Below are 23,007 nucleotides of genomic sequence, written 5' to 3' on the forward strand. Positions count from 1 at the left end.
TGTTAAGAAAAAAAAAAAAGATAGCAGGAGGGGAAGAATGAAGGGGGGGAAATCGGAGGGGGAGACAAACCATGAAAGACGATGGACTCTGAAAAACAAACTGAGGGTTCTGGAGGGGAGGGGGTGGGGGGATGGGTTAGCCTGGTGATGGGTGTTAAAGAGGGCACGTACTGAATGGAGCATTGGGTGTTATACGCAAACAATGAATCATGGAACACTACATCAAAAACTAATGATGTAATCTATGGTGATTAACATAACAATAAAAATTAAAAAAAAAAAAACTTCTCCTTCTGTGTTTCATATCCTATAAATGCTCATTGGAGGATCACACTCTCTCCTGGATAACCAAGGCTTTCAGTGCCTTAATCCAGCATGACTGGGGCAAGGAGGAGTCTTTGAAGTCATCCTTTGTCTCTTACTTGACATCATTTTCCCCCTTCCTCTAAGTGTTACTCTGGTTGATGATTATGGTGATTTTTGAAAGCATCTTCAAACTTGCCAATATCATGTTTATCCATTGACTAGATTGGGAAGAATTCCACTGTAACTTAACTCAAGCCAAGTTATTTAACCTCTCTGCATCAAAATCCTTCATCTGTAAAATGAAGGAGTTGGACTATGCAAACTATAAAACCTCTTGGAATTGTAAAGATCTATCTAAAGAGAATTATGACATGCGATGTTCATTCACACCACACAGTATGTAATTATATCTGTAGATCTGTGGCTCTTTTTACTGATCTCTTTCCTTTCTCCCTCACTCTCTCTCCCTCCCCCTCTCCCCCTGTCTGTCTTTGCCTCCCTCCCTCTCCCACTCTCTCCCCTTCTTTCTTTCTTCCTCCCTTTCTCTCCCTCCCTTCCTCTCTATTTTCCTCCCTCTCTCTCTCTCTCTCCCTTCTCTTCTTTACTGCTTTCCTGCAATATTTTCTTATCAAAAAGAGCATTAAATTGACCTAAAACTGCTCCAGTGTCCTAGTAATCCAGGTGGCCATGGTTCTCAGCAATGTTGCACTGACCCTGGATGCCTCAGGCTTGACCAAGTGTAGAAATTGGCCTGACAGGAGTCACAGAGGGAAAGTGCCTGAAGCTGTCCTGAGAACTCTGTTCCCAGAAACCTTGTCTATGGATGGAAAGACTGGCCGGGGGCTTGGAAAGAAGGACTGCAGACATTGTTTCTAGGGGCATGCAGTGGCTCTCTGCCTCCTTGGCACACAATGATATGGGATGGTCTTAAATAGCGTTTGTTCACTTGCTTGTTTACAGGTACACCTTTGTGGACTATAAAGCAACTACAACTGTAAATACCCTAAGAAGTATAATTTGAGAGTCATGAAAGCCCCCTCCCCTTCACATATTCTCCAAATAGCCCTCTTGTGGTCCCTGTAAATACTGCCTTTTCTGGCCACATCTGTAAAAATCCAAACATGAGGAGGAATAAGGACCTCAAGTCTTTTGTATTGTTAATTTTGGTGAGATTAATTTTTCAAACCCTTTGTTTAAATTAAAGACAAAACTAAGGGGGTGCCTGGGTGGCTCAGTTGGTTAAGCCTCGGACTCTTGATTGTGGCTCAGGTGGTGATCTCAGGGTCGTGAGATCCAGCCCCTGCCTCGGGCTCCCCACTCAATGAGGAGTCTGCTTTTCTCCTTCTCCCTCTCCCTCTGCCCCTCCCCCTGCTCCTGGGCATGTGCTCTCTCTCCCCCATCAATCAATCAATCAATCTTTAAAACACAACAATAACAACAAACTATGAAAAGTGGATTATTTGACCTGTCTACAGCATTTGAACAAGACCCTAATGTCTTTGCTACCATTAGGCTTTTTACCATAGGCTTCCAGATTACCACACAGGAGATTTTCTCTTACCTCCTCTTCCTCATTTGCTGTTTCTTCCTCTTTCCCAAGACTTCTTAGTTTTGGAGGAATCCAGGGCCTGGTCCTCAGTCTTCCTCTCTTCTCCACCTAAATTTTCTTCCTTGCCACTTTACAATATACATCTCATAGTACAGAGTACTTTTTTTTTTAACCCTCTTTGTAAATAAGGTAGAAAAGCATAGTATTTAGTACATGTTTCTCAATCTCACTATTGACATTTAAGGCCAGGTAGGTCTTTGTCGTAGGGGCTATCCTGTGCCTTGCAGGATGATTAGCGGTATCCTTGGCCCCACCCACTAGCTGCTAGTAGCACCTCCCCAGGTGTGACAACTAGAACTATTTCCAAACATTGTCAGATGTCCCCCCCATAAACCACTGATTCAGAATAACTTTGTGTAAAACACAAAAATCCTTTAATAGTGCAAATTATAAGCCTTTGACTTAATTTAACCAATTCAATATTTTTTAATATTTATATCTCTTAAAATCTTTGGACTCTGAACAACAGCCACAAAAGAGTGAACAATAGAATCTATAAGCCAAGTTCTGTCTCTTGGATAAAATAAGCTTGTGCCAAGTAGGAAACACAAGAAAGTGAATTTCGTTTTGTCTTCAGCCCTACACCATTATTGGCTAAAAAACATGCACATTATCTTGCCTTTCAAGCGCAGTAAACAATATCCTAAATTAAGATTCATGGTTGGCTCTGCCACTTCTTGCTAATTGCATCCTGCTGAGAAAACTAAGGCTTGGAGGGGTTAATTTGCCCAAAGCTCTGCTAATTAGCCAAATCATTTACTTCTCAGTTCGTACCTCTAAGAATCAGAGATAATTTAGGTGAATTGTCACTACAAATTGTAAAACTCTTAACACCTGTAAGTTTGTATTGTTATAGGTATTCAGAGATGAAAGAAGTAGAAGATGAATATGGTTTGTGGAGGTCTTCAGCTCAGATTGCCAAACCTGTCTCTGGCAGCTCCTTTTTGCCCACACAAGCCTATTTTCTTAATATGAAAAAAAAGCAGGTCTTCTTCCTTCTGTCTCCCTCCTTTCCCCTCAACATTTTTGCTCAAGTATGTAGCAGTCATTAAATTAAACCATCATTTTAATGAATTAATTTTAAATTAGAAAATACATAGGCTTGATGAAACATGGGCTAATAAAACCATGCCCCAGTCCCACTTTTGACCCCAGCTTTGCTTCCCAGATTTAACCACTAGTAACTGATATTTTATGTCTTTTTGGAAGTTTCCTCTCCATATGCAACTGTATATTTACATTTGTAAACGTATGTGTGTTTTGTATGTATCCAGACTTCGAACAATTTAAAAATTGCACCTTTTATGTTTAAATCACATTGCATCTTAGAGATCTTTTCACATCAGCACATTTGAATTTGCCACATTATATTTTACAGCTGCAGAGTATCTCTATACTAAGACTGCACCATAATTTATCTGATCAGTTTACTGTTGATGACTGAATAGTTTCTACTTTTTGGCTATTACAATATTGCAATGAATAGGTTTGATGATGTTTTATTATTATTGCTTTCTTTTTGATGACAGGTGTTCTGGACCTTAATTTTTTCCTTTAAAAAAGTAAAGTTTGATTGTTGAGGATTATGTTATTATTGAATAAATAGGCCAAATAGAATAAACACAAAGCAATATATATTTTAAAAATTTGAAAAGTGCTTTATTATTTCCTGATAGTCAATAAGAGCAGAAAGAAATTAGCAGAAAACCTGGCAGGGTCAGTGTTTCAAGAATGTGTTTAAAAAATGGTTCCCAAGGTGAAATGAGCTTTGGAATTTCAGCATTCTAAAGCTCAGTGACAATTTACTGATGAGGGCACATCTATCAGTACTTATTCTCAAAAATTTTTTTAAGTAGTGTTGGGTCACTCTGCATGAGTTAGAATTAATCTTTGAAAATGCATGGATATAATTGAAACTGGGCAATGAAAAATGATAAAGAGAAGTGCCCTGGTACTTTTTCTGTTGTTCCTGAAGATAGTTCACTGTTTCTTTTGAGCTGCTTCTTCTTTTTTTTTTTTAATCTCCATCATATTGCCATTTGAAAAACACGGTAGTCTCATCACTTACAACCTTACCTGTCAGACTGGATACAATCATCTCAGTACCTTGAAGAACTGTGTAACATGTCTTTTATTACACATTGATCAATGGAAGCAGATGTATTGGGGAATATGATTCCATATGGTATTCCAGATGTGGAGCCTTTGCTTCCCAAAGAATTATTTTAAATTTAAGAGGAAAGACAAAAAATAAGTCCATATTTCCATCACTATATAATACATTTGTTCTTCAGCCTTTAGAAAATGAGATGTATATCCTTTGGTGCTTGTTTGTTTTTATTTTTAATGATTGATAAAATGCATATTTATTGGGATTTAAATCGTCTTTAAAGAGGACCAGTTCTAATTGGCAGAAAAGCATAATAATGTACTTCTTATTGTTGCATAATTGCCTTTACAAAATCATCCCATAAAAATACTCATTATAAACTTAGCATTCAAAAAAAAAAAAGTCATTCGTTAACTTGGAAATAAAATTATAATTACAATTATAAAGCTTTGCGGCGATTCTGTCAGGAGGGTTGAATGCTAATTGCACAGTTTAAGCTTCTAATTTAATATTAGGTGAAAACATGATAGTTATCTGAAGGGACGCACAGAAGAGGTTAAGGGTTGCGATGTTAAAAAAGTTTCCCTTCTGTTTTGTGATCACAATGGATTCGAAAGTAATATAGAGAGAATTCCCTGTGCATGAAAACAGGTCTTTATTTGGGTCGGACCTAGAGCGATGTCTGTTCTTCTGTGCCGTCACAGCCCGGGAGCAAACTGAACAGCAGCGATGCCTAGACTTTTTGAGCGGGGCGCGGGCTGGGCTGCGTACCAACAGCCTCGTCGACTGCAGGCGGAACTGCAGCATCTCTTCCTGCAGTAGCGCGTTAGCCATTGGCTCCTAGGTGACACGTGACTGGTAGAGCCGTTTCTGTGTCTTTTCTCGCCCATCTGTGTGCAGGGCACTGATAGGCCAGGCTGATGCGCAGGCAATTTATCATCTTGATCTCCCACTGAGTCAGGGAGCTCTCCTGTCACCAGTATTGATTTCAGAGGATGGACTAAATTTCCTAGGATTTCCATTAAGAATTAAGAAAAAAGCTCTAAGCACGCAGGGTAGCCAGACAGACATGGATATGAGATGGCACTGTGAAAACTCGCAGGTAGCTTCTTCTCTCACAGCCGGTGCTCAGCACAGCTTAGAACTGCAGCATGCAGGGTTTAAGATACCAGAAGCCTAAGAACAATAATAATGAAAATAAGAATAAACTCTTTTGGATAAACTAATTTTAAGATTTATGTTACAATATTTATTTTTGGAGATTGCATGTCAAATTTATGCACGCTCTATTTGAAATGTAGAAAGGTTGCTTTAATTTTTTAATGTCCTTAAACCCTGAGCATGGTTGCTTCTAGTTTTGTTTGCTGCTTTTTGTGAGCTTCAGAGGTTTTTTAGCATGCTTGTGGCAAAAACAACCAAGAATTGTGTGTGTGTGTATATATATGTATATATGTAGTAAGTTGGTTCAAGTAAAAGCATGAATAAAAGCTGCTTTCAATACTTGCCAGACTGCTTTATTATTGTTAATGACTTGGTGATAATTTTGCCTAAATATGCTTAGATTCTGACCATGCATGCTTTTGCGGCAGAGTGGGCTTTCGTGGAGAATTTGTAAAGCTGGAATGCCTGAATTAGATGTATGTTTGGTACAACAGAAAATGTATTAGTGGTCAACGATTAAACCTGATTAACTAATGGAAATATTTCACGATGGTAAGATTTAAATAAGATTTACTTACACTAATTACTTCTGCTTTCTGAAAAAATGCATGCCTGGGATTAATGAAAGTGTTGATATTTTTTAAATATAAATTTTGATTACTTCAAAGATAGTAAGATTTTAATTTTTAAAAATGCATCGAGGTAAAAGAATTTTGAAATATATATATTTTTAATGTTAGCCGAGGAAAGGATTCTAAAACTGCTGTCTGTGTATGCGAGAGATTATGTGCATGTTGATGTGTGTGTGAATTCTTTGGGGAATTGTTTGATACCTTCCTAGCTAAGTCCTTATTCTTGTGAAGAGGGAAAGAGCCTTGGCATTCAAATATTTCCTAGGCCCCTGGGAATTAAGAGCCAGCAGAAGCAAGAGTGTGGCCAGATGGGCTTGGCATGCTTGGCAGTGAGTGGAGACAATAGGTGGGGGCGGAGCAGATGGAGAACAGAAGGGATTGCACGTCAGAAAAGGGGAGCCGGGAGGGGAAGAGTCCGCCTGATAGTGAAGGAAGCCTGCCCTTTCTTTTCAAGGGAACTCCTGGTTGCATCTTCCTTTAATTATGAGATAGAATGTCACGTCTGTTGTAACAAATATTTTTCATTAAACTAGGCAGCCCCTGCTTCATAGAGTAGGCATAGAGTAGGGAAGAAATCTCATGAATAGAAGTTGCTTTGCCAGATAAATGGTGTGTTGTCTGTTTGTTGTTGTTCATAATCTTTTTCTCTTTGCCCTGTAAAGGAAAAGGAGGAGCAAAATTAAAATTAAGCTATTGTATGATTTGAGTTGGTGGTATCTAAATATAAATGTGGCAGTAACTACTAAACTTATATACCAGACCTTAGATGATTCAAGCATCTGTAAGGTTTGCTAACTTTTTTCCTAAGTAAGCTTTCAATTCTGAAAATATTAAGAGCCCATGCTGACTAATCTACTATTATTTTACTTCCGGCTTATAAATAGATGTTCATTTCTAGAATAACTTTGAATGGCTTATTTAAGTATTTGTTGATTTTATCATGAAGCTTGGGAGCTTTACCAATGCCCAGTTCAAATTCTGAAGTGAAATTAATCTCTCAGAATCCTCTATCAAACTTTCTGTCACCACCTGCCCAAAGAACTGGGCACAGTCTTTACCCAGAAAGGCCGTAAGACTGGGAAAATAAATGAAAATCAATTTACTTCTAAATTCTGTAATTTTAATAATTCTTCCAAAATTTTAAGGTGAACTTAGACACAATTTCCAGTCCTGAATACAAGTGAATTTGACCAAAATCATGCTGCCAAAATCTACCAATAAAACACAACTTTTAAAGGTTTAAATATACATCTTCTGATCCATGGGTCACCTACAGCTCACTTAATCATGTGGTTGGTGGACCTTGTATATGGAGAGAATTTCCACTCTCCGAAGGAAATTTTGCCATGTTGCATGTCTCTCTTGACTTACCTTTTCAACCTTGGCTTGACAGAGAACTCTGACCTATTTCAGAGAATGAAGCCTTTACCTTTGACACCTTGAGGTATTCAAGATAATTTACTCGGACCATTGATACTAATTTCCCCAGAGTTGAAGAATTAAGCCAGTTTCTTATACTTTATGCAGTCCTTTTCCTCCTTGCCCTTTTCTTAGAAATTGATGAAAGTGTCCATTAAGCAGCAGACATTCTTCATTTGGCAAATTCCAACTCATGTTTTCAGGAAGAAATAGAGCCTGCAGACAGAACTTTGGACAGATGTTTATAATTTGGAGGGTTGACTGGTGTTCCTTAAGTAAGATGACCCATTGAGAAAGAATAAACATTTTCACTGACTTTGCACAATCAACGTTGCCTAATAGGCTGAGAGCCACATTCTCCTTCCAGGCAAAGTGGGATGAAACTAGGAGAGTGCTGAAGTGGTATTAAATGGCTGGTCAAAATTGCATTTGGGCTCAACTGCCAAACAAATTTCTCACCAAGACATTAACCAGGGAAACGCTTACATATTTACATAGTAATTAGTGATGTAGCATTGCATATTAAGGATGTTTTGGGTGGTTATGATGAAATGTTACTGTCTGTGTGCCTTCCATATGCTCCTTTAATTTATGAAATGTGCTCATCCCACAGCATCTGGGTGCATTTATAAACTACAAGTGCAATCAATTAACTATATGATGGATGCAGTAGGCAGAATGCTAATTGATGGGAAAAGCCCTCTTGGCTTACACTTTTTAGTTTTCAAATGGGGGGGGGGAAGAAAGATGTAGCCAGGGACTTTCAACCTTTGTCTATATTAAGTTTCAGTGTTTTGAGGACTAAGCTTACCCTCTGCCCATTTGGAAAATAACACATTTGAAACAAGATTTCTTCCCAGTCAAAATTAGTGTTCTTAATTCCAGTGTTAACGAGCACTAGCAAAATTCATAGGTGAACAGTGTTAGTGGATATTTAATTTTACTTGGACCAAGTGGTACCTTTTATTATTCAGTCTTCTCCTTCATTTCCCATTTCCTCTCCTTCCTGTCTTTTATTTCTCTGCTGGTTTACCTGTCATTTGTGGACTCAAACACCATTTGCTCCAGACTGCAATTTTACTGAACAACAAGCTATGTATAAACTCAGCAAAGTATAATGACACCAAGTTCTGCTTTATACATTTTTGTATATATTTAGGCTTTCAATTTCTTTGACTTCTACTAAGGTTACCATATTGACCTGGGAAGATTGGTTTTACTTTCTGCCACCTTATGTACATTTACTTGGCAAATGATACTTGAATCTCCTGAAGACTCTCTTCTCTCATCACTCTGGTACGGAGAATGGAGCCAAGCGCAGTAATATCTAGTAGAAAAGCAATTTCCAGGATATCCACTAACACTGTTTCTTGTAATAGAAAATTATAAACCCACGGGTATCTCTAGTTTCCCTTAGCACATTAAGACAATATGAGTCCAAACTGCATAATAACCAGGAAAAAGCAAAAATATAGGAGATATTTTCTATTTTGTGACATAAATTATGAGCGATTATCACTATACATTCCCGTTTGCTCCTCAGATTTTTACCTTCATTTGAATTCCCTTGATTAAGCATTAGTAGCTATCCCAGGACTATTTTCCAAAATCACATGTTTTTGTTTTCATTGTTGTGGTGTGTGTGTGTGTGTGTGTGTGTGTGTGTGTATAAAATTTTAATTTATTTTTTCAAATTCCAGTGGAGTTAACATACTAGTGTCAGGTGTACAACATAGGGATTCAACAATTCTAAGTATTACGCCGTGTTCATTATGATCAATGTGCTCCTAATCCCCTTCACTTCTACCCATCCCACCGCCCACCTCCCCTCTGACCACCACCAGTTTGTTCTCTATAGTTAAGAGTCTGTTTTTTGGTTTATCTCTTTTTTCTTTGTTCATTTGTTTTGTTTCTTAAATTCCACAGATGAGTGAAATCATATGGTATTTGTCTTTCTTTGATCACTTATTTCACTTAGCATTATACCCTTTAGATCCATCCATGTTGTTACAAATGACAAGATTTCACTTTTTTATGTCTGAATAATATTCCATTGTATGTATATTTGCATGTGTGTGTATAAATATATGTGTGTGTGTTGTGTGTATATATGTATGTGTTGTGAATATATATATGTTGTTGTTTATATTTTTTGATACTGCATGTGAAGCCACAGTGTAATTATTTTCTTGATAACAGAAAGACTCAAATACTTTTCTTACTCTTTTCTCACAACTGTAATATAGTGGTAAGAATGACTTGAATGTTATCTTAGGGGACCAAAAGAAATTAGTCTCCTAAAGAAATCTGTATGTTCTCATCTTTGTTTCCACTGCTTTTTTATTAAAACACGATGCATTTTGTAGGATACCATAATCTCGATTCTCAGCATATTTCAGACTTTTGACCAAAAATAGGATTATATAAGTTCACAGCCTAGATTTACTGGTAACTTCATAGATAAAGTGGGGGTTTAATGCTATGGGGAAATGCCTTCACCTATCTGATCTTTTCACGTTTTTCAGATTGAAAACTCTGCTAGAGCTTCAAAGACAATGCCTTCCCAATCAATTGTCCAGTGAAATGAATTTGCTAATGATAAAAAATATTTATTATATATACAAAAAATTGATTACATATATAAATACTATGTATATATAATAAAGTATGCATTATATATACAAAACTAAAACTATCTTTTGACTTTGAAATATTACTATTTTATTGTCAAATCAATATTACATAGAGTTTTGATTCTTTTTAAAAGCTCCGTATTTTGGAGTTGCATGGGTATAGCCTTAGGTGTCCAATTCTCAATTACTCATGTGTGAACTGTCTACATAATGGGTCACCTTGCATGACTAGATGTGCTTTCTACACCATTTACCTTCCCACTGGCTTAAAAATCATCATTTTCAATTACATATCATGACTTCTCTTAATTAGCACAGCTAGATTTGAGTGGATCTATTCATTAGGTTTATAGTAGGACTACAAGATTTTCAGAGTTGAATGTAATACGTGTCTGTATAAAAACACTGCTAAATATTTAGCTGCTAAATAATAGGTTTAAAGGATACATATAACAAACTAGAAATTCTGGGAGGAACAGCTACTCCTAGGTTTGTCAGCAGTTTTCTTAGCCTTCAAGAAGTGTATTATCTCTTTCCAGAATATTGACAATTATATAATCAATTATCTCAGTGTTTTTTTGTACATTTGATAGTTAAGATCTGTTAAGATATCTACTGGTTGATTGATCTATACCAAAACTGCTAGATGTGATGGGTGACTCAGAGGAAAATAAGATATCTCTTGCCTTAAAAGTCCAGTTGAGGAGTCAGGACAAACACACATAAAACTAGAGTACTGAAAGCTGAACTATTTTACCCTATAGTATCGATTGATGAACACATATTTGCTGCACATCTGCCATATACTTCATGGTAGTTTGGAGAAAGGAGAGGTCGCTATGGGTTAAGCAGATGCATGGATGTTATTCTGCTATATGTTCCTTGTGTTTGTTTAAACAGCCCTAGTTATCCAGTCAAAAAATAAAAAGGAACACAAAATCAGATCAAATCACGTGAACGACACATCCCATCACACCAGTACCCGCCTCTGAAATGATGTAGGGCACCGAGGGTATTTGAATAGGAAGCAGCGTTCCCAGGAGCTTGTCTCAAAATCAGTCAAGGTGGCTGGTTCCTGTCCTACATGTACTCAGGACAACGTACTGATTTCTTAAAAGCCGGTCTTTATGCTTTGTGAGTAATAAAAGTAAATGCAAAATATGTACAACTTTTTAAATTTAAAAGTCCCTATTTGGTTTGTATTCATTCTCTTTATTCATTAAAATTAGCCCTCACTGCTAAACATTTCCTTTAAAATAGAAGATACTGGTTTCCTTTTACTGATGGGATGATTTGAAGTATTGAGTCATTTTTCCAGTAGTAAATTAGACACTTTGGAGTAAGTATAACTATCTCAAGGCTACAAGTGTGTTTGTATTTTGAGTGTGTTTGTAAATCACCCCAGCAATAATTTTCAATCTGCCTGATTCTCCTTCCTTCTCTATCTTTGATTGTATTTTTTTTTTTTCGAATGATACCCACTGTGAAGAAAGTAGAATGGAGATGGTATAGGCAAAAGTAGAATGGAGATGGTATAGGGCTTGGCCTTGAGTGAAACAATTTTGAAGAGTGATAATTACATAAACAGTCCACTCGTGTTATTGAAATAGTTATTAATACTATTATTTCCTCAGTAAGTGGTTTAAAATACAGTGAAAAATTATGGGAAACTTCATGAACCAGTCATGAGTACTGACTGAAATGATACCTAGGTGCAAAATATCAAATTGAATGCTTCTTGATTACTTTTCAAAATCTCAAGCTAGAAATAGTAAGCTTAGGTCAGTGTTTGAAGGCAGCCATGCCACAAGGGTTTCCTAGATTCCTGATTTTGTGGTTTCACAGATAGCCAGTGAAATTTCAATTGCAGCAGATGGTATCATTTTAAACAGAAGGCTACTGATGCAATAAGAAAGTAAATACTGATTTTAGCCCTCTCTCTCTCTCTCTACCTAGCAATTCCCTAAATGATGCTCAATTCTTTGTAGTACTTTAGGAAGAAAGACGAGGTTCTAAAATGATACGATGTAGTAGAAAAGTATATGCTTGGTTTATTTGAAAGTCTACAGTGTAAGGACATTTCCAAAGACATACCATTCAAGTGAGGATAATGCATGCTTTGTGTCTGTAAATATTAGAAAGGGGGTTGGATTTATAGGTTATTTTGTTGTGGTTGTGGTAATTTTTTTTTCTTCATGAATGTATCTGCATATTTTTAAAGAAAATTATTCTATAAATACCACTTTGACCAATTTATATGTAATATATAAGATTTGATTAGATTAGTATGTATCTTTTATTTTTTAGTTTTTAAATAAATGCTCTAATTTAAATACTTAGAAATGCTGCAAACATAGAATTCACTCTTCATCCAGCTTCCCCTAATATTAATGTTTTTTGTAAGCATTGTTCATTTGTCTTTGCTAAAAAATTAACATTCACTATGCTCTTTGAGAAGAGATTTTTTAAAAGAATTTCTGCCAATGAGTGTTTTCAGACTGTATTTGCAAAACGTCAACATTATTCTCTTTGAATCCCATCAATACCTAAGAGAATCCTCCTTACTGAACTACCCAGAATTTCTACCTTGAAACATTCACTCAAGTATTTTAGGAGGAAAATCAATTAACAGAAAAATAGCCCTTTTTGTTTATATCTATTTTTTCTTTGCACTTTTATATATTTTGGGTTTATTTCGAAGTTAGTCTGAGATTCTCTTTTTGTTTCCTTGGGAAATTTATACCATTCTCAGCCTAGATTGTTCTTCTAAACTTTAGACCTTTACAGCCACCCCCAATCTGCCTCAAATTCAACACACCCCATTGTGAATGGGCTATTTTGGGGGTTTATCTAATCTTAAAACATTTTCTTTTAATGAACTTATGTAAAGAGATTGCACTGGAGAAATTTTTACTGCTATTGGTGTGATGAACCAACTGCTCAATTTTCTGGTACTTGGCTTCCCCATTTGTAAGGTGAGGGCTTTGTAGCTCTAATACTTTATGATTTTGGAGTGTGAATAGATGTGAATTTCATTTAGAAGAAAAGTTTTTAAAGAAAAGTGGTCTTAAAACATAGGCTGCTTTTCATGTTGTTGAATCATCTTCCTGAGATTTTAGATGAATTTATATATGTAATTTCCATATGGGAATTTTCATTTTGAAACTAGTGTGAGACTAATTCCAGTTTTGGCTGGCATTAATTTGAGGGAAATCTCCTTTTCCATTTCCATAATCAAGAATATAGAGGTTCATTAGCATTCGATGGGCAAGGCTGGTAAATTGCAGAGAATTAGTGATTTGGAATTCTAGAAACCCACAATAGGAAATGCTGTAGAAGAAACAATATCTTTTCATTTCAACATCATCTTGACAAATGAGGAGAAATTTTGCGGTGTGTGCATGATAAAAGCAAGCAAAATTCTGTGAAAACAAAGGAAAGGAGCCCCATACTGCTGTTCTTGTGTGCCAAAACCTCTACCTTTGCTAAGAGACCTTGAAATTATTTCAAATCTATCTTTCATACAATGAATGCCAAAAGAGCTAAATTATTCATTGTAAGTGAAAATATTTATTGCCATGTGTCAGGAAACTCTGATTTCTGTGCTGGTATTCCTACTAAGAACCCTGTGGTGTAAAATCATGGGCTGAATCTACTAAATAATTAGCCACATGAATACTGTACCTACCATGTATATTTTTAGGTTTTATATCAATAAACATTTTATAAAGTGGTGCATACTCTAGACTAGAAGTCCTTCATCCCCAAATCAGTTTCACATTCTTCTCTAAGAAGTAAGGTGCCCTGTGGCTTCTAATGGAAGTGGAAAGTAAAGTGGTGACATAAGCAATCAGCAACACAGTCTGAGAAAAATTCTCATCGCTGATAAAGATTTATGAAAAAATAAGTTTGATAAGTACCAAGTGAGATCCTCAGAGAACAAGACTTTGTAAGCATTTCTTTATAAACATAAGAAATAAAGTGGGTCTATATTGGGAACAAAAGGTTAGATGTGTAGGACAAATTATTTTTATGGATGTTCACAATTTATATATAAAATCTATTATAGCTTGCAAAACGTCTATAGTAATTTGAAATAATTAGCAGGGAAATATTTTTAGACACAGGCAAATGAAATCAGAATTTTGACATTTATAATTTCAAGACTTCTTCATATATGGAAGGTGCAGTGATTGCATTTTTTTTCTTCTATTTGTTATCATCATCTAAACATAGACAGGATTTGGTGGATATTCTGGGAAACCAGCATTTTGGAGTACCAGTTGATAGGTACAGTAGAGGTTTAACTTTTAGTATAATCTTAGGATAGATGTGACCCCAAAACACAGTTAGCTTGAAACACTTCAACTTTAAAGCATACTGTAGACCCCGCAAAGCTTAAGAAGCACTGTGGCACTGGGGAGAGTGAAGAAGGGCAAGGTGTTACGAGGTGTGTGGTGGTAACGCACACTTCTCAGTCAGCTCCTTCCATTATGGCTGTGTGAAGTGTAAGCTTGGATTCTTTTACGGCTGCTCTGGAGCATGTGACCAATTTCCCCTGCTTCGTGTCTTTCTTGGCTAATCACCTATTATACATTTTATTCTTTTATTGGGAGTAATTCCTCTTACCACCTCGAATCTACTGTACCCAGTAGAATTAACTTTTGGAAAAGTATGCCTGGGTACTGACAGGATTTCATCTGATAACTCACCATTCTTGGCCCATTTTAGTTGAAGTCCCTGAGAAATTGCTTCTATTTGTTTTATCTTCTATGATTTGGTGAGAAATATTCAAGAACAGGAAAATCCTCTACTGCCCACTTTTCTGTTCTGTGTCTGAAGGTTTGGGGTTTAAGAGGAATGAGGTCTTTGCTGCCACAGACATTAAGTTAAAGCCTAAAGACTCAGTTGAGTTGGTTAGTCCTGGAGCAGAGCTGGTTTGATAAATTGTCTTATTTTCACTTGTACATTTTCTAATGCTTTTTTTCCTCTTAAACCCCTTTCTAGAATTTTGGAACCAAGACCTATTTCACGTCTCACTGAATGAGACATTCATCCTATTTTCCTAAGTGTGAAAGACCTGTCATTGGTCTCATTTGTAAAATGAACTGAACCACCCTCCCACTTAAGAAACAGGTGGAGAAAACTTTTTCTCTCCTTTTCTCCCTCTTCTCATTTTTTTTTTAAATTTCCTGTTTGCTTTGTCTCTCTTAATTTCTAACAGAAGGATGCTACTGGCATCTGTTGCTTTTTTCTGCCCCATTTGTATCACTTAAGAATCAAATTTTGAAACCGATATATGGGTATAAAATTGCTAAGTTACCAGCCATTATTTTTAGACCTCATGGAAGTCAGGAGAACCAACTGGATTCTGTGACATTGAGAGGAAATATATTGAGGGGTGCCTGGGTGGCTCAGTTGGTTACGCATCTGACTCTTGATCTCAGCTCAGGTCTTGATCTCAGGGTCCTAAGTTCAAGCCCCATGTTAAAAAAAAGAAAAGAAAAGAAAAGGAAGGAAATATATTGAGCACAACCTAATTCTTAGATGAATAGGATTCTGTAGATTTGAGGAATGAAAGTGAGGTTACTCATTGTAGCAGTCATTAATTGGGCAGAAACTAGAGTCCTCAGGATATAAGTATTAGAAATTTAATTTTTAGTAAAGCCCTGATAACTTCCTTTTTAATTGTGCTGGTTTCATTTAGGTTTTATTTTTTGTTTTTTTGGTGTCTTTTTTTTTTTTGTATTTTGCTTTCGTTTTCTCTTTTAAATCAAGGGTATAGTATTTGTTGTGGCTGAAATTATTAGTTATTTGGTGTCTTAATCCTTAGGATTCAATATTCAAAGATAAATGATGGAAGGATAGGCAAAAATGGTATTACTAGTAATGACCCATCATGTGACAGTTTTCTTACTTCAAATCATGGTGAAATAGTCAATACTTCCAACTACCTTAAAACCACTAATTGTTTTAGATAAAAGCTATCACATTTAGCTGGAAAGTAAATTGTTTGGAACCAATAAATTTCACTTCCTTGATAAAGCATCAAGCCCTGTATATTTTGGTTTTATCCGTGGCTGCAAGGCATTTCATGAAATTGAAGATTATTGTATTTATGTATGTATGCATATACTTATATACTTTTAATACTTTTAATGTTGAAATGATGACGGATTCACAGATAGTTACGAAGAAAATATAGGGAGATCCCCTACACCTTCTACCCAACTTCTCCCCACGTTAACATCTTACATAACTATAGTCCAGTATCAAAACCAGAAGAGTATATTGCTATCAATCACAGAGCTTTTTCAGATTTCACTAATTACACATGTGCCTGTGTGTGTATGTGCAACTTCATCCCACGTAAAGCCTCCTGTAACCACCACCACAATCAAAATACTTAACTACACCATGACCACAAGACTCCCCCGTCACCCTTGATGGTTTCGTTTTAAAGGGACCTGAGGGGTCATCCACTCTAACCTACTTACATTGGCATGGGCAATGATTTGCCTCAGGTCCATGGCTTCAGGTAATGATCGAATTCCTAGTTGGCTCAGAATGCTGTATCCTATCCCAGACCACTTTCAGACATCCCACCATTCATTCTCAATTTATAAGGAAGGCTATTGTTGCTCTACAGTTTTAAAGATAAGAGAATTGAAGCAAACAAAAGTTTTAAGGTAGTTGAATTGACACATTTCATCACAATTCTGGATTTTAAAAAAACTCAGATATTCTCATCCTATAATACTGGGTTTATAACAGGTGAAGGGAGCATTAACTGTCCTCGGGAGCATTACTGGTATTTCACACAAAGCATGACTATGATACAGGGAATCCATGTTGCTTCATAGTGATTCAGCATGGTTGCTAAGGGGGAGAAGGTACTCAGTTGTCATCTGTAAAGAATCCCAGAGATTTAGCTACACATATAATTGGTACTCTCTGTCAAAAGAATTGAATGCCTCCCCTCTCCCATTCACACACACATACACACCAGATAATTTAGGAATTTGTTTCCCTTTCCATTACGCCCTTAATACTTATACTAATTTAGTTACCATTTATAAAACTACTGAGGTAAGGTTTTGGGGGTTTGTGAATGGGGAGGTTCACAGCATGTGATTTGACCTACTTACCTGTTTCATATCCATTTTGGAAAAATTTTCAAAACTACTCACTTTGGGAATGAATCTGGTTATAGAAGAGTAGAACAGTAGTTATTTGGAAAGATTGTAGGATCTAAGTCTTTTCTACTATATCAGCATCATAGAAATTAGAAATGTAAAAAGACCCATTAGCTGATTTGCCCTATTTCCATGGAAATTGCAGTGAACATTTTTCAAAAGATCTAATCTATTTTTGTTTAAAATAAATGGGAACTCAATGTAGATTCTTGTTAGAGCTTGAAACTGCTGATTGTTGTGTTTTCCGGGTTGTTTTTCTTTTTAGATCCACTTGACAGTTTGCATAGCTAATTATTGTGTTCTCATTTGTTTAATTCCAGCATTCCTGTAGATTTTTTTAGAATGGGGGAGGGGAGGAGAGGACCACTGCAGTTTTAAAGTACATCAACAAGCTGTTAAATCAAGGAGTGGGGGGGTGGGGGGGAGGGGTGTAGAGAGAATGATTTTGTGTGTGTGTGTTTGTGTTTTGGAAGATGGGTCAAAGTTAAAGCAGCAAAGTGGATTTTAAATAACCGCCAGGCTTTGGTAGCTAATAAGACTTTTGTGAAGGCTTTGTCAGTAACCAAATGCAGGAGATAGTGGGGTCCCTGGTGGCCTCATTTCATGTGGGGCACTTTGTATCGTGATGGATCATTTGCAGCAATAGCTTTTGCTAGGAACACTAAAGAATATGCAATCTTAGAAATTCAGCTTTTTTTTTTTTTTTTTTTTTTTTTTTGCTAGTGAATGAATTTTTTAAAAAAGATATTGACTTACGGGCACCTGGGTGGCTCAGTTGGTTAAGCGACTGCCTTCGGCTCAGGTCATGATCCTGGAGTTCTGGGATCGAGTCGCACATCGGACTCCCTGCTCAGCAGGGAGTCTGCTTCTCCCTCTGACCCTCCCTCCTCTCATGTGCTCTCTCTCTCTCTTTCTCAAATAAATAAATAAAATCTTTAAAAAAAATTGACTTAATTTGCAGAGTACAATTTTAGATGGAAAGAGCCTTATAATTTGAAGAGAATTTGCTAAGAATTATTTCTTGTACCAAATAGATAGCTTTAAAACTTTCCATTTTTAATGTTCTCTGGATTCCATGGAGGGGGGGCTGGGAAATGCTTTTGTCAAGAATCACTGCTTTTATTGCCAATGAATCATGAAACCATTGTGGAGGATTTAGAATTTAGAAGCATCAACTGAACCATTTAAGAATAGTTGAGGTAATGATGATTCAAATGAGATAAAATTACTTCTTTTGTATGTCTTCTTGGTGATGGTGATGGTGGTGGTGGTAAGATTGCTTTTTCAGGGGTGTGGGGGAGCATTTGATTTTGGAAGTCTGTAATTCTAATCATTTCTTCTTTCCTGCATTATAGGATGGGACCCTTTTAAAAAGATCCTCCACAATTCATTAGACTGAAAGTCTTTGCTTATATTGAGCATCCCTAAATAATTGTCATGCTTCTTTAAGGATATGTTCATTTTGAATGAGAAAATTAATGTGAAAATTCAGTAGAAAATTTTTACAGTTAATTCATTGAGAGTGCAACTCTGTGTTTGCAACAATGGGGAAAGTGATTATTGTCGAATTTACGTATACAGCTTCCCTTAGAGCAGCCAAAATAGTGAGGATGGCCAGATAAGAGATAATGAATGACTAGATCTCTACGTTTGCATAGATAGATAGATAGATAGTATTTTATGGTTTCTAGTTGCTATAAGCAACAGAGACAGTTATTTCCAAGCCTTTCAAGACACAATGAATGGCAAACATTGTGTGCCTAGCAATTTGAACCCGCACATATGAACTCAGTTGAATGCTTGAGAGCTAAGATGAAACTCATACACATTCTTGCAAACCATTGCCATGGCAACATACTTAAAATTTCCAAAGTCTGTCTCCCTCGAGTTTGCACCTGCAGTTAGCTTATTGTGAAACAAAAAAGAAGGCTTTCCAACTTGAAAATGCTTTGGAATGGTTGGGAGTATGTTTTGAAATAAAGTTGAGTTTGAAAGTTGAAAAGCAAAATAGAACATTCAGGGGGAAAGTACATTTGCGTTCTTCATGCAATATTTGGCTTTTTTTTCTCCTCCTACTTCACAATACTGTAGGCAAGGGCAAATGTGGAAAGTCTACCTATTGTGGTTATTAGGATATTGGGGTTTTGCCTACTTTAGTGAAAAAGATGCTGCCTCCTGGCATGTAGGTAACATATGTGCACGTCTTGTATAATAATAATGAGGGCAAGAATAGCTAAGATTTATTTAGTGTTTATTATGCACCAAGAACAGTGTTAAGCACTTCATTGATCATGATTTTCCTAATTCTTACAACTACACTGCAGAGACTGGTGCTGCATCCTTCCCATTTTACAAATGAGAGGTTAAATAAATCATCCAAGTTCTCGTAACTGCAGATTTAAACCCTGGCTCTAATGCTCATGCACCAAATCACTAGGAGCGGTGTTACAAGATCCCATAACCAGTACCAACACCCCTCAATTTGTTAAGTGAGAAACTGCTTCTAGGAAACCAGAAAAGGGGCTACCACAGACAGCATCTGTCTCTCAGAATACAGAGTGAATCATAAATACAGCTAAACCCTTGCCTGGTAGCATCACTTCCACCTGTGAGTACAAGCAAACATAGCCTCCAGTCGTTCAGGTAGTTTGGTGGTCACCGACGGTAGGTAAGGCAGCCTCGTTCCTTATTCTATTGCTCATCTCCTTCCCAGCCGACTCAGTGGAACACTGAACGAGGCTTGGCTTCTATTTGATTAGATCTTGGCAAATAGATTGAGGTATTTAGGGTATAGTTCCAATAAGGTTCCTTGGATTTTATGAAATAAGAAAAGCCTATTTGAGAATCATTATAGTAAAAATGTTACTGGGCCCTACCTTCAGAAGGAACATTATATTCTGAGGAAACTAACGAGTCTGTGGATGTGAAGCCATGAGCCTTGACTGAGGGCTCTAAAACACCTGGGCTTCCCTATTAGCGAGCTTCTCTGACCCTCTTTTTCTTATAGCCCATTATTATTTCTCAAAATAGTTAGGGAACCTTGGTTATCTGGATTTCCAGCTCAAAGCAGATCAAAGGAGTGATTTTGAAAGAGAAAAGGGTGTCTCTAAAGGCTGACATTGATAGACAAAAGAGAAAAACGAGTAAAAAGCACGCACTGATTAAAAAGTGAAAGGAGTGGAAGGGCCTATGACGCAGGGCGCAGCCCCACGCTTGAGCACGTGAGATCACCGCTCTGTTACAGGTTCCTACGTTCCTCACCGTGATACCAAACCATCAAGAAAAGCTTGTCTTCTGAACCCTCTGGTTAAAAGGTACACTTCCATGATTTCAAAAGTTCTCAGGATGACAAATGACATTTTTGTGTGTGTGAATAGAAAGCTTATTTATGGTCCTTCATCAGCAGGCATCCCGGTAATGAGAATGAAGGAAAGGGGGCAGGAGTGGCAGGCGAAGGAAAAGGGCATATCCAGGTGGGAGAAGTATGATAGCAACTTGGAGGAAATGTGTCAGAACTGAGCGGAACTGACTGTAAATGCAAGGCTGGAGAGAGAAGAGCTGTCCAGGAGAGGACATGGTTAGTCACTTAGCCATCTAAGTGTTTTACATGTGAACTTTACTTGTCACCGTGTTTTTAATGGCCAAAATAATAATAATAGTAATGTGTGAAGAGTAGTTGAAGAAGAATGGCATAACCAAATCAAACGCTCAAATACCTGTGGGAAGAGTTCAGTCAAGATTTCACTGAATGAAATGTGTGCACAAAGGCAGGCTCTCTAATGAAGCTCCCAGTCCTCAGAACACAATGAGCAGAATTCTCCCATTGCATCTGCGTGCTTCTTCAGGCAGTCCTTCGTGGGCTTTGCAGGGGCTGCTGAGTGCTCTCTGGTCTATCAGCTCGGGGTGATGTCAGGGGGATGCCATTCCCTGGTATTTCTTAAAGGCCTTTCTTAAAATTTTCAGGAAAACTTAGGGCAGAATTGAAAAAGGCAAATCATGTTTGAGAAACTTGGGAAAAGTAGCAAATTAATCCTGCTGCTATTTTTTTTTTTTTTTTAACCTTCCTCTAACCCAAACATGAAGCTGGGAGTAGTGGAGGGAGGGGAATGCCAGCTGGATGGAGGGCCAGGAGGCAGGATCTCGTTCTGAGTCCGACACTGAGCCAGGTAGTGATTTGATCCTGCGCACCTGACCATGCCACATGACAGTTTCCCTCTCTTTACCATAAGGCACCTGGGACAGGTATCCTAAGGAATCTCCCACTCTGAGACAAATACAATTTGACAAATTCTGGGTTACATCACACAGCTGGGGAGAAAAGAACTCCCTGGCTTTTCCGTGTATTGATGATGTGATGTTTTTTGAGGTGTTTTAAAAAAGTGCTCTCATATCAAATATGTAATTTGCTCTGTTTATAGAATGTTTAAACATGGGAGTATGGACTTAAGTCAGAAATTACACTTGCTTTGTGAAGAGAATATCTGTGTCTAAAGATCTGAGGAGCCCAGTGCTACGAACAACCCTTCCCCCGCCCCCCGACCGTGTTGCAGGGAGAGTGAAGTGAGAATGTGTACAGAACCAACTCTATCTATCTAAGAATACTGTCAAGACATCTTCTTAGTGCCAGCCACTGTGCTAGACAGGACCTTTCTAGCCCTAGAGGATTTTTTAAAGCTTTTATTTATTTATTTATTTGGAGAGAGAGAGAGCACAAGTGGGGTGAGAGGCAGAGGGTGAATATCCAGCAGGCTCCGTGCTCAGCGCGCGGAGCTCGACGCAACACTGAGATCGTGACCTGAGCCAAAATCAAGAGCTGTATACTCAACCAACTAAGCCACCCAGGCACCCCTATCCCTAGAGAATTTAATTCTCTTCATAATCCTGCAAAATAGGTGTAAATCACTTCATTTGTACTTAGGAAGAAACCTAGAGAAGTTAGGGAACTTGTCCAAACTCACACAGCTAATAAGCCGCAGCAGCTGGGACTTCAGGCCCATCTGGCTGGCTCTCACACCTAGACTCCTCCCATGCTCAGTGGTCAAAGAGCAACTTTCTGCTCACAGACAGCCTCTATTTATCACGCACCTGAAGTTCTCCATGCAAATCAAGGTAGGGAGGTCTGGCTCTCTATTACATTCCCCCTCTGCATAACTCCTTATTAATCAAAGGTATTCAGTAAATGATTGTAAGTGGATGAATGAATTAATGAATGAGCGAACCTATGGACGAATCAGTCAAAAGATCTCGATTTTGTGAGTGCATTCTGCCCTACTCATATTTCTTGGTCCAAATTTGATGGCTGGTCTCAGCCAGCCCTTATCTTTATGCAGTTTATTTCACGAGGAAAATAAAACTTTCATCTTGTAGTTAGATATTGAAGGAAAGCATGATAGAGGTGTAGTTTCTTTACAATTAAACAAAAGTATTTACAGTGCAAGACTATTGCAGTAGAGTTCAGGGGACAGAGACAGACTTGGGGGGGGGGGCAGAGCACCCAGAATGATAATTAACTGTTTTTTCTCCGTTTCTTCTATAAAGCAGGCTGTATCTTATTGCTTTATCAAGGGACAGGACTGCTTCATAAAAACAGGCAGACCGACTTATTGCAAGACATTTTTAGCTTTTCCTTCTTTCTAACTTTCAGTCATTCTCTCTTTTCAGTTAAAGATAATGTCACTTCTTGCTATTTCTCTACCATAAATTTCCAGCCATGAAGTATAATGTGGAAACCGGTTATAAAGTTTCATTGTCACTTCTAGAGATGTTAGAGGCAGATAAAATCTTTGAAAAAGTGTGATTTTGCCACAATTCTCATCTCCCACTCTTAGGAGTCATACTCCTAGAAAATAATCTATACTTGCTCACTCTTATTTTGAGATTTAATGAGCTGTTACAAATGAGCAATTGTGACAAACATACACCTCAATGTAGTGAGCTTAGA

At 37.4% G+C, this 23,007-nt stretch overlaps 1 protein-coding gene across 41 annotated transcripts in view; it reads left to right on the plus strand.

Moving 5' to 3' along the window:
- NRXN1 (neurexin 1) overlaps nucleotides 1-23,007 on the plus strand; it is a 1,121,375-nt gene that overhangs the window by 1,062,900 nt on the left and 35,468 nt on the right. The window contains exon 1 of one of the 41 annotated variants that reach the window (XM_032411135.1): nucleotides 3,525-5,127. The exons of the other annotated variants lie outside the window; for them this stretch is intronic. Within the exon in view, the coding sequence (XP_032267026.1) occupies nucleotides 5,095-5,127 (33 nt within the window). The 5' untranslated portion in view covers nucleotides 3,525-5,094. Of the gene's footprint in view, nucleotides 1-3,524; nucleotides 5,128-23,007 lie in introns of those variants that run through there. 41 annotated transcript variants of the gene reach the window in all.

This window comes from Phoca vitulina, unplaced genomic scaffold (genome assembly GCF_004348235.1).
Source record: "Phoca vitulina isolate PV1807 unplaced genomic scaffold, GSC_HSeal_1.0 scaffold12, whole genome shotgun sequence".
Lineage (NCBI taxonomy): Eukaryota > Metazoa > Chordata > Mammalia > Carnivora > Phocidae > Phoca > Phoca vitulina.